At 35.8% G+C, this 12,661-nt stretch overlaps 1 protein-coding gene across 1 annotated transcript; it reads left to right on the top strand.

Annotated features, from left to right (window-relative positions):
* Positions 1-973: 973 nt before the first annotated feature.
* USPL1 (ubiquitin specific peptidase like 1) lies at positions 974-11,672 on the top strand (the record flags this gene model as incomplete). Its single annotated transcript, XM_082014373.1, has 8 exons — positions 974-1,072; positions 1,623-1,751; positions 2,907-3,564; positions 5,756-5,842; positions 6,263-6,392; positions 7,653-7,778; positions 8,446-8,606; positions 9,766-11,672. 8 exons carry the CDS (start codon positions 974-976, stop codon positions 11,670-11,672), a joined length of 3,297 nt encoding a protein of 1,098 aa, XP_081870499.1.
* Between the last annotated feature and the right edge of the window lie 989 nt (positions 11,673-12,661).

Below are 12,661 nucleotides of genomic sequence, written 5' to 3'. Positions count from 1 at the left end.
TGTATTTATCCTAGTCAGTTCCATTTGAAGTCAGCAGGAGCAGAATTGAGTCCCTGTAGTTCTAAATGTCTTGTGATTTCTGGCTGATTCAAGGTGTAGTTAGCCTCAGTACATGGACTTAAGGAGCTGCCTTCTGATGTGTAGCTGGTTCCTACTAAAATTGTCTTCCACAAATGTGTCTGTGTGTATGTGTGATGTGTGAGAAAGGCAAAATTTGGCCCTGGATTTGAGAAATCATTTGAAATGGAATATTCAATGACACTTGTAAAATATGCAGTAGAGTTATATGGCAATGATTTTGTGGACAAGTTCTGGTTTGCTAGGAAGTCTGTAACATTATTAAAATAACATTAGGAGAAGTTTCCAAAAAGTGGCAGTAACAGCCCCTCGGTAGTTAAAAATAGTTACATTTGCAGGATAAACTTTTAATAGTTTATTATGCACTAAATTGACTTTTTTAAAAGATGAAACAGTGGGGGTTTTTTGGTTGATTGTTTTTCTAATGTTCCTCAGCAGCCATCTATAATGGTATGGGTTTTTACTGTAGCCATTTTTAAAGAAGTTTGTTCTTTCTGAGGGTTAGATGTAGTAAGCTGAGATGCCCAGGCAAGACATCTACATTTCTGCAAAGTACATTGCACTTGGAAAATATCTGAGAACTTGCAGAGTGCAAAGAATAGATAAACTTGCAAATTCAGGGCCTAAAGCTGTTAAATCTATTATGTGACTTAATGTAAGGTTTTGAGTTCATAATCTGCACTAGAAAATAAGTATTTTCAGTTAAGAAAATACTCTTCTGAATTCATTCTCACAGAAAATACAGGCTGCATTATTGTTGGTATTTTTTTTCCCCCAAATTTAATGTAATTTTTCTATAATTGTTTTATTCACTTCTTATTTTTCAGGAGTCTTTGAAAAATCCTTAGTGGTCATGAAATTGTTACAAGTGACATAAATTAGCCAGTGGCTCAGAATGATGGATATCCAGAAGACTCCAAATGGTTTGCAAGTGATTGGAGAAGGGACTGGTATAGGGAAATCGACACTCCACATGGTGGGGTATTTGGGAAAAGTCAGTTGAAACTTGTTTTACATGTGTGCAAAGTTCATATATTTCTCTGCTTTGAGAGATTTTTAATTGGTCTTAATTTTACAAAAAAAATTCTCAAAATTATTTTCCACGGAAATCTATAACAATGGCGAAAGATTATTCTCAGTAAATATGTGCCTATGATTTTTTTACTGGCACTATTTTTACAACTGTGTGCATTCCTATGAAAATTGATTTGTCTTTTAAAGATCTGAGCTTATGTTCCATGATAATGTGTCCTGTGGTTTAGTTTAAGTAGAATGAAATGTTGCATAATTGTGTTGTTAAAGATACCTTATTAAATATTTGAATATTTAAATAAAATGATACATTTATTTAGAACACTCTAACATACAAATATGTATCTTATAAATATTTTTTAAAAACCCCAATCTAGTTTCCTTTGTTATATTGTATTGGGTATTATGTTTAGAAGTTGCACATTGGTTTTCAATCTTGGTTATGTATGTATGTCTTACCTTGGGTAATGTATGAAATACATAATCTGATCCTGCTTTTTCTTTTTTTTTAGAACTGTAATCCTGTGGAAACAACTGCACATGAGTATTGTCCAGTCTGCAAGGAGAAGGGCCACATCCAAGCTTTACGGACTTATCGCATTAATTTTCAAGAGTCCATTTTTCTTTGTGAAAATCCTCAGGTATTCCACTAATTAAGAGTTTTGCTTGGTTGTGCAGAGGCCTTTACCTTCAGCAGTTATACCTCTTTAAGTTCAAGATTTTGTGGGTGGTAAGCAGACTGTAGGACTGAAATAGGACACTTTTGAGTCCATATGCTGGATGAAGTTTGCCTGTGTATAGACAAAAACAACTAACCTGTGTAGATGCAGTGTTTAGGCATAGCTAGCTACCCTAAAGAACTAAAAAGAGCAGATTAAAATGAATAACGGAGAGTTTCGCTTACATAACAAGGGAACATAAGAGGTATTAAATATTTGTATGAATCAGAATACAAGGTGAAAATTTGATGAACCATGTAACTAATACACCACTCTTGCAGATGTGAGTCTCCAATTTTCCCTTCTGTAAGTCTGGGTAATGCAAATAGGTTTGTAATTATAATTACAATGGTTTTGTTGGGGTTTTTTTCCACTTTTAAGTTTAACCTTAGATGGATTTCTGTGCTGCTTCATGTTTGAGTCATGATTTTGCTGCCTCTCCCTTCTCAGCTGCTCTGTGTATGTGGGGAGGGTATAGCAATCCCATATGGACTCGTACCCTTAAATTAGTAGATAGAGAGTAGACTAGATATAGGTCTCTGAGTTGCTTTTCCCATCTCTCCCCACTTTTAAATAATTATAGTATGATTCTGGAGATTTGTAATAGTGGATTAACTATTAAATATAGAATAACTATATATGTAAGACCCTATCAACACCTGGTCTACTGCTTCAGGTCAGCCTGAAAGGTACCCTGCCAGTTTTGGCACCAGTAGTCTCACAGGCATGAGATGATGATGTCCAATCTATACCCTAAAGGAATGGATTTAGCAGAATAAGAGAAGAGGACTCTCCTTAGTAAAATTAGGTTGTTTTCAGGAGTTGGAAACATTTACTGCAAACGTAGTGATGATTATCACTATTGATATATTTACTTCACGATTGCTTATAAGACAGTGGTTGGATAAAACACCCTTCCTGCCATACACATGTTGAATTTATGTATTGATTTCATTAAAATATCACTGTACATAAGTCCTACATACTATTTTAAGGGTATGGTTTGTACTTTTTTTAGCTCTTGTTCACCTGAAATTGCTTTGTAGACTTCACTGTAACTTTCTTTCTTTCCCTTAGTGTATCTACCCACTTGGTTATAAACCATTAAACAGCATAATTACTTCTGCTGATTCAGAAAATCATCAAGTTCCATCTACTCATAAGAAAAGGAAATTGTGTGATATCAGTGACTTTTCTTCTGTTAAATCACATCCAAAAAAACCAAGAACTAATAATGTGGTAAATGATAAGCACACTGTTAATACAGACCCTGTGGTCAAATGCTATCAGAATAGCTTATGTATTCCCAAGTCAAGCCTACACAATGTGTTACAAAATGATCAGCAAAAACCCAGTAACAATGTGGAGTCCTGCATGCAGAAGGTGGATTTTGAAACAAGCACCAACACCAACAACCATCAAGAAAGTCCTCCTAAGACTTCTAGTCTCAGAATACAACTCTTGCCAAATTCTGAACTTTGCTCAACAACATCTGAAGTTTTGCTCAAAGATGATAAAGGTTCCACTAATAACACAGATTTATGTCTTCAGTGGAGAAACATGCATAATCTTTGTTGGTTAGATTGTATTTTGTCAGCACTGGTACACTTAGAAACATTAAAATTTGCTCTGGCAGAAGAATATAATGATGGAAAATGTTTACTCCAGAAACTCTTAACAAAATATAATCAAGCAACTGTGCTTCTGAATACCTGTAAAAGGAGTAAAGTAAAAGGTGAGTAAATTTAGCTGCTGTTTCTTCGTATTCAGACTGACCTGAGCTGCTACAAATATGTGGAATTTAGTACAGTGCACTTAAATATGCCTCTGTTCTATTTCAAGGTCACAAAGGAATGAGTTACAGCTCATTACCATGAATTTGCAGAGTAGTGTGCTTTATCTAGCAGAATCCTGGTAATCTCTGAAACTGTTTTTCTTGGGGCAAATGTGCGTACCTTGAAAGCATCAAACATGAAGCATCTCTTAATTTTTTTGTCATATCCCAAATAGAGAATTTGTGAATTGTTTATATAATTGAGTTTTACTTTGTTTACTCCTCCTCTGTTGGCTAACATTAGGATGGTGTTCTAATCTTAATCTTCAAAATAATTTCTGTTGTGTATAAATGGGCAGTTGTCTTGTCATACCAAAAATAGTAAAGCTGCTCTTCTGGCTGTAGCTGCACGCCATGAAGGAATGCTTCCCCTGAGGTCTGCAGGCTGTGCTATGGATGGTAGTGCTTCCTCACCTGTTTCAGTCAAAATTAGTCAAACACATTAACCTGGTTCATATTGCCTGGAAAGGGTTAGTGAGTACTCATATGTGCAGCTGAAGAGATTCGAGGACTGTAACCTCAAAGCACAGGGGCAGTGATGGGCAGTTGGGGGTAACCTTCCAGGCAGCACAGCTGGAGTCAAAGGAGGATGTGACACTGTAATGTACTAGTATGGCCTTTGATCATTTTCTGTACTGTGGATTCAGTTTAAGACACTTAAACTAAGATCTGTTTTTCTTAGTCATCTTGAACTGACCAGTTGGTGCCACAAGTCTGAATTTCTAAGAGATCATCTCTTATAGAATTAATACAGACATCTGGTTAGCCAGTACCTTTCATGATTTTTTTTTTTCAATAGAGATTACAGAAAAAGTGGGTGTTTGAATATATAGACTATAGTCCCAGAACAGCATTATGTGGTGTGAAGAATATCATATCTTTCCTGGGAAAAAATAATAGGTATATCAAAAATGGTTCAGTCCACCTTGCGGCAGAGAAAACATGCTATTTTACAGAGCGTGGAAAAAAAATCCAAAAATATTCTGAAGTAGTTTGTATACTCTACTTGCCAGAAAGTCAGGCTGCTTGATTTTAGGTTTTCAGCTATTACCTGCAAACCCTCTACCATCACAGAACCCGTCTGAGAGATGTTTCTTTCCCCTCTGTTGTGCTGTGTTTGCAAAGGAGCTCTGATGTGCAGGAGTCCTTAAACGGGGGTGTTAGGTGTTGGAATATAGTGTTGTTTGAAGTAACTTAAACTTTTTCATTTCCAGGAGTTGCTGCAAAACAAATTAGTTTATTTGGACAACAGTGGAGAGGGGATTGGGTGAAGAGTGTTGTAGAGAGTAGGTGTAGTATTTATTCTGCCTTTCTTTGTAATTTTTCAGCATCTTTTACATACGGTTGTTTTTAAAAACAATCAAAAGCACTAGAGCTGCAAGAAACTTCTTTTTACTTTTTGTATACACATAGGTTTTATAGGTAAGAAAGAGTTTCCACAGCTATTTTAAATCCTTCCTTTTATTTGTGCTGATTACGATCACAATTGGGTAGTAGAAGTCATGTTCTTGCTTGTGCTTAAAGAATGTGTTTGTGTATGAACAGGGCAACTTGTAAATTTAAAATACATAGTAAAGTATATAGTGTACACTATTTTAAAAAATAATGCTACTATTTTAAAGGATGACTTAAGAAATTATTATTTAATCTGGAACAATGCATTTAAATTTTTTATTACGAATTGCATGACATCACTACAAAGCATGTAAGCAAATTTTTGCACTTTTGATCTTAATGTTTAGGTTTTAAAATCTACTCTTAATCTCTGAATCTCCAGTGTTTCTAATGTCTGGTTAAATGTCATTACGACCTAGCTATTGGTATAGGCTCTTAGCCATAATTTAAGTCAGGTCGAGTAATTTCTGATTAGCGGACTGCAGTAAAATGTGTATAACTTCTCTAAATTCTAATTTTCAAATCAATTAACTCCAAACATTGGCTATTTTACTAACATCTTTAGGCAATAGGTCAATATGAAAGGCATCAGTTTGCAGAGAATGAGTGCATGTTAGGGGTACATATGTGTGTGAAAGGATGGGGGTGTTAAACATGAATACATGAAAATATATGATTTTTTTTTTTTTTTCTTTAGATGTTCTTCCAAAAGCAGAAGCACATCTCAATGAAATCAGAAACAGAATTTTTACACAGCTTCAGCCTCAGCTTAAGTGTGAATTGGGTAAGTAATTAGTGCAGCATCTCACTATTTACTTTCAGGAAACTCAACATGTAAAGCCTCGTAGTAGATCAGTACATAAAAAATACGTATGTGCATATGCATCCAAGACAGCTTGCAACTACTTTTTTTTTTTTTTTTTTTTTTGGTGACATACACATACTTTATAGTGTGATCAGCTGTTTTGTTCCTTGGCTGATTTGGACTTTTTGGAGAGCGTATCCTCATCTCATCAACAATAACTCTGCTGTTGATAACAACCTGATAACCTGGATCAATCTGTTTGCTGTGAGGATTAGAAATACAGCCCTGAAGGGATAACTGGAATTAAAATTGTAGCAATAAGCTTATCTTCTTCCTTTTTGAAGTACTGAAAGTTTATTTCAAATATTCAGTGACTTTTTTTCTGCCCCATCTTTGAAGGTAAGAAGGAGAGTCCAGTGTTTGCACTCCCTCTACTCTTACAACTGGATCAACAAGCTGAGAAGCTGTTCTTGCATTCATTTTCATGGAAGTTTGAATGTGTGTGTTGTGGCTACAAATACCAAGACCGGTGAGATTTTTATTTAAGTAGCTTCTATATAACTGTCTACCTTACCTTTTTAAATCTGCATGTAATAGTTGATTTCTTCAGATCTCCAAGTTCTGTACAGTTTAGGCTTGTCGGTGAAGTCTTACACGATCCACTTTTTTAGGCCAGTGTTTGCAAATAGTTTACTGCTATGTCATGTCTTAGGAAACCGTGTTAACACTTAAGAAATAAATAATAGATAACTGTGTGAGTCCCTGGCCATGCTCACTCTGATATTTTGCTGACAGTATACAAATTGTTGTGGTTCTAAAGAATATATGCCTAGTACACTTTTGCTGTTGAAGAATATCTGTAGTATTCATTTGGATTGACAAAGAAACAGAGGTTCTCTCCCATAATTTATCCATTTTAAAATTGCACCACAGGGAAGTAATTTCTTGAGAATTGATTTAGTTCTGTGTAGCTGCAGGTGCAAGCTAGTCATTTAGGCTCCTTTTAGTGTCAGCAGAAAGAGAGACACACCTTCAGAAGACAGCTCATTTTAATTGAAAAGTACCTGTTTCTCTCCACTATCTTAGGTTTATACAATAAAATTCTAGATCTGTAAGTGAGATGAGATTAATGCTATGTTACACTGCCAGCTAATGTGTAGTCCTGGTTAATAGGATGTGTTCAAGAGCCTTTATTACATACTGTTTTAAACTTAAAAAAAAAAAAAAATCTAGGTTAGGTTGAATATAAAAGAAGTCCTTTCTGTGGCTAGTGAATGAATGTACTACGTTGTTTCACTTTAATATCCCGTACATTGTATTTTCATACAATATAACCTCTGTGTAATCTCAGCTCTGAATGTACTGTTTTTTGAAAACAAGACCTTGTATAACACGTATTCTGAGGTAATTTGTTATCGCTTCCTTCTCTCCTTGAGATTCTGTATTAGTTAGTAAATTATGTGGCTCCTGGTACAAGCTCTGTCTTATGTTGGAAAGGAAACAGACATAACATGCTACAGGAGAAAGAGCAAATAATGTGAGATTGAAGGCCACAGAGCTGCTGAGAACAAATGGTGACTGATACAGTTTGGCAGAACTGAATTCAGTGCTGATGTGATGTGTTGCAGTCACAGTGGAATTCATACAAATGGCATGAATATGAATAGAAATTGTCTTTGTCTTAACATTTTTATAACTTTTTTCTTCTAGTAAAGTATGTATATTCTTTGTTTTCTAATCAGCAACTCAACTTACTCTCTGTTTTTTTTGTGCGTGTGTGTGTGCCCAGATTTAGGAAAATGCTAACGACATTCACAAATATAATCCCTGATTGGCATCCACTTAATGCTATTCATGTTGGACCATGTAATAACTGTAGTGATAGATCTCAAAGACGACAGATGATTTTGGAAAAGTAAGTTTGAAAATGTGAACTTAAAAATAGAATACATAATATTCTGAGACTTCATTTATTGAATGTATCACTTTCAAAACCAAACTATTATCTTGAGTTTACTGAGATTCTAAACTTTAAACTCTGACAAATACTGACTTTTAAAGATTTTAGATCATTCTTAAATGCTGAAATGGTGAATAGTGTTTAATAAGTATGAAACATAGAGCAGTGCTTAACATGCTGACCAGCACATGTGTTTGAACCAGGTCGTGAATACTTACTACCAAGTAATAAATACAGACAACTGATATCCAGTGTCAGCCTTTCCACAACCCCTGCCATTGGTGGGTAAAACTGTTGTCTGATCATCTGTTTACTAGTTTGACTTGGGATCAGTGTGCTTTCCTACTGTGGTTATGGCACGGTTGTCTCCTGGTTTTTTCACCTTTTCCCCACTGCCAAAATCCCTTAGGTGCTCTTGTCTTTTTCTCCTAATTTATAATAAAATGGAATAGCCAGTTGGGGTAATCTTATCCTTTGACTACCGTGCAATCTGAAGAGTCCTTGTGGAAGTAGAATAGTTGAGGGCAGAACTACATACTCTTTGTGATGCCTTACTTTTTCATTAGTAGCTTTTGCCAGTATTTTGTTGTAATAAACTGGTTCTTTATTGTTTCTTTATTAGAGTGCCCTCAATATTAATGTTACATTTCGTAGAAGGCTTGCCACATAACGACCTGAAGAACTATTCATTTCGGTTTGAAGACGACACCTACCAAATAACAGCCATTGTTCAGTATCAAGCAGATAAGAAGCACTTTATAACCTGGTCTTTGAATCCTGATGGTAAGAACCATAAATTCTATTAGAATACTTCATGAGTATACATCAAATACTGTTTTATGGGTTACTGCAATAGTCTCAATAGTCCATACAGAATAACAAGGATTTCTTTTGTCTGTATTCTAAGCTTCATAGTAAAATTTTGTGTATAATTGTAGGAACTTTGTCACTCAGGATGAAGGTTTCAGTTTGGTTTAACTGATTTGTTCAACATTGTTCTGTCCTACACTGTATTCACTGACAAAAGTTATTTGGGTAGAGTTGTTTCCTTTCATAACTTTGTAAAAGTTAAAAAAATACAGTCTGAACTTGGCTGTGGGACAAAGGGTATTGATTATTTTGAAGCCAGTTATTAATCCGTGCTTGGCTGAAAGCAAGAGAACCTGTGGAACTACCAGCATTAATGAAGTTTCTTTTCGTTTCTGAACTTTACTGCACCTGAGGCACAAATCCATGTTAGAAACGTTACTAATGGTACCGTTGACAGGAACTCCATAATCAGAGAAGGTGAAAAGTTGATATTTTGATTCTTATGCTTCTGTAGAGAGAATGGAGTGCAGTCTTATCAGGTGTTCTGACAACATGAAAATTGTTTAAAACATACTGCCAGAGTTTAAGAAGAAATAGGAAGAGAAAGCATCTGGGAAGTGCCTAGTCAGGAACATCCTATACATCATATATATCTATTTTTAAATTCTTAAAGCTGTAAAATATTTGCTCATGATCTATGAACAATTTGCAGATGATGAGGCAGATTATTAAAATGAGCAGTTTCTCTTAAACCCCTATGCCTCCCACCCAAGCAATGTAAAGGTCCACAGAGAAATCTTAATTTGAGAAGTGGTTCTTTCCTCACATCTGTGCAGGTATTTTCAGACAAGATGTCAGCATCATTAGCTCAGAAGAAAAACCACCTTAGCTTTGTTTTTTGGTTGACCTACTCTGATCTGTAATAATATTGCTGCAAATTCTGCTTGTGTGTGATATTTTACAGTGGTAATCTCACAGTTTTCTCTGATATAAAAAAGAATGGAGGAAAAATCCTTTTATTTCTGCTTGTCAGGGGAGTGGGTTAATAAAAATATTTGACAAGTGTCTGAGGATAGTGACTTCAATTCTAAAAGTCTCTGAGTCTCTACACTGGTTGCTATTTATTTTTTAGGAACTTGGCTTGAATGTGATGACTTAAAGGGCCCATACTGCAAGAGACATAAAAGATTTGAAATTCCTCCTTCAGAAATTCATATTGTTATCTGGGAAAAGAAAACATCCCATGTGCCAGAAGAGTTGAATTCACAGATCCAGGGTAAAAATATTGAAGATTTCCCTCTTAATAACATACAGTCAAATTCCACAGTGTTGCATTGTGGTTTTGATAAGACTGTAGACAAAATACCTGGAGAACATCACAAAGAGGATTCTGTGAGAACTCCAGATAAGAAACAGAAGCGGGTAGCTGAGGATGAAAGTATTGTTCATTGTGGTTTAGAAAATCCGTCACATGATGATTTTGTAACACTGATGCTTGAAGAAATTCAAGTTGATTCAGAAGGTAAACCGTTGCTGAACGGACAGATGGTGGGAAATAACCTTGTTGTTGAAGTGGGCACACCGCAACAGCAGGAATTGGCTTTTTCACCTAACACTCCATATAGAGGAGAGTTTGCTGGAACTAATCTAGCCATGAATAATAAATGCATGTTATATGAAAATTCCAGCATTTGCTTACCTCTAGAAGAGTTGAACCCAGCAAATATTATTCCTCCTGTGCCCAAAAAACACGGTCCTGACCCATCCGACTCGTCACTTGCTCAAAGAACAGATGACAGGACTAGTTTACCTAACAGAGAACATGGATTAAATTCAGAACTACAGCTAAACAAGAAGTTGTCACCAGTAGAGAATATTATACAAAAATCACCTGACTTGAAAGATGCAACGAAAATTGTAGTTAATTCTCAGGTTGCCAATTCTTCTGCTGCCAATAATTCCGTTCGGCCTTCACACAAAGACCAAAAAAGAGGATTTGTAGGAAGCTGGGTAAAGAAATTATTAAGCAAGAATACTTCTTTTATGCCTTCAAGTGCCTCAGCTCTCAAGAATGAGAGAAGTTACAAAACTCCCTCAATGCAAAAAATAAGTGAAGTGCGGTTGCCAGTTAAGGGAGCAAGTAACTTTGGTGGATTTCAAAGCAGAGGTACAAACAAAATAACTGAGACCCCAAAGTCAGTGGTTCCTCAGGGTAATAATACTCATCCTTTATCAAATTTCAAAGGATTTTCTCAAAGCACTCGTCTTCCAACAGCAAGTCATACCACTATTGAAGGTCCAACTTGGAGTAAGTCAGGAAGTACATTGGGTATCTCAGGTAAAGTGACTCAGTTCCATTCACCTAGCTATAACTCTGGGAAGGCAGAAGAGTCGGATAGTGACAAAACAAAAAAACTTCGCCTAAAACTGTTAAAAAAACTTAATGCTAAAAAGAAGAAGTTGGCTTCACTGGATAGGCTAGCGGTGGAACAGATGAAACATGAAGAACCTGTGAGTGGAGGGGTAAGCACCCCATCACAGATTGCATCTCACAATGACAGTGAATTATTGCAGAGTTTTTTAAGGGAACTACAGAATCAGATTGATGTCGCAGATAATGAATCAGAATTTAATGCAAACTCTGTATCAGGGTGCATTAGCCATGATAACAATGATGAAATACTGGCAGAATTACTGTCCCCTACTTCAACTGTTACTTCCATAGAGGCTCCAAAAAGTGAAGATGAATGTATGTATATGGAAATGGTAGATAGCAGTGTTACAACAACAGCGTCTGATGAGAAGACGAGTATGCCACATGCAGCAATGACAAGTGAGGACCATAATTATTACAGTCCTGTAAAGGACAGTAATTCAGAACTTCATACAATAAGCAAACCCAGTGTCAAAAAACTTGCTTTTGAAAGCCCTACAAGGGAAGATATCCTTGAAGACCTATTCTCCATTTCAGCACCAAGTTCAATGGCAGGTGACATAGATTTACCTCATTTTGATGAAACTCTGTTTGAGACTTGGTAAATATTCGGTTTCTTGGTTTTAAGTATTTTTCAATATTATGTATATTTTGAAACAAAGCACTATTAAATTATATTTTCTAACTAGTTTAATTGCACGCTGGCTGTACTTGAACAATTTACATATGAGGTATTTTTTTCTTGAGATTGTATTGTAGCAGACAAATAAGGTTTTAATGCATTTTATTTTTCTGAGAAGCAGTTATTTTAGCTGTCAGATATGATGATTTTTAATTAATGCTCCTGTGAGTCTTAATTATTGCTGCTTTTAATATGGAAAACTTATCCATATTCTACTGAGTTTGAGAAATAATAAACTTCAGTAGTCTTGATGATGTAATAGTGTAAGAAATATTTAGGTAGTAGTGATTTATTTTACAGGATCACCCAACTCCTGAAGTCTTTTTGTGTGACATTTAAAAAAAAAAGTTTCTTCTGTAATCAGGGATGTTTTAATCCTTTGATACAAACATCATTTGCAACACTAAACTTGAGGCTGAATTCTGTTAGGAACTGAACTTTTTTCAGAATTACTGTTCGACAAGCTCACCCTGGTGTATACACCTCTTGGATCCAAGGAAGGACAGCTACATGGTAGAAATTCCCTCTTTAAAGTTATGGCACGTCCTGAGTTTTCATCGTGGGTAACTGGACATAAAATTTGTCAGACTATTTTTCTGAGCCAGCTTATTTTTTCAGTAAAATCAGTAAGATTTGGGCCAGTGTTTGCAGCACATGTGAAACAATGTAAAACATAACTTTTAGTTATTCATAGCTGCAAATTCACTAATAAAAGAAAGGTTTCTAAGAATTGAAGTTAACTGTAAGTTAGCACCCATAACTGTTGTCACTAGGAGTTCTTCATGGCTAGAGCAGCGCACCCCTAGCGCACCCCTGTCTGCTTGTGAGAGTGCCAAGGAGAGGCAAGGTCAACAGGAAGAAAGTAATGGAAAAGGTGGCAAGGCAGCACTGAGGAAGCAGAGGGATTCACAT

This window comes from Phaethon aethereus (genome assembly GCF_964289735.1).
Source record: "Phaethon aethereus genome assembly, chromosome: 1".
In the NCBI taxonomy this organism is placed as follows: domain Eukaryota; kingdom Metazoa; phylum Chordata; class Aves; order Phaethontiformes; family Phaethontidae; genus Phaethon; species Phaethon aethereus.
The sequence above is the reverse complement of the archived record's forward strand: the minus strand, read 5'-3'. Positions and strand labels throughout refer to the sequence as shown.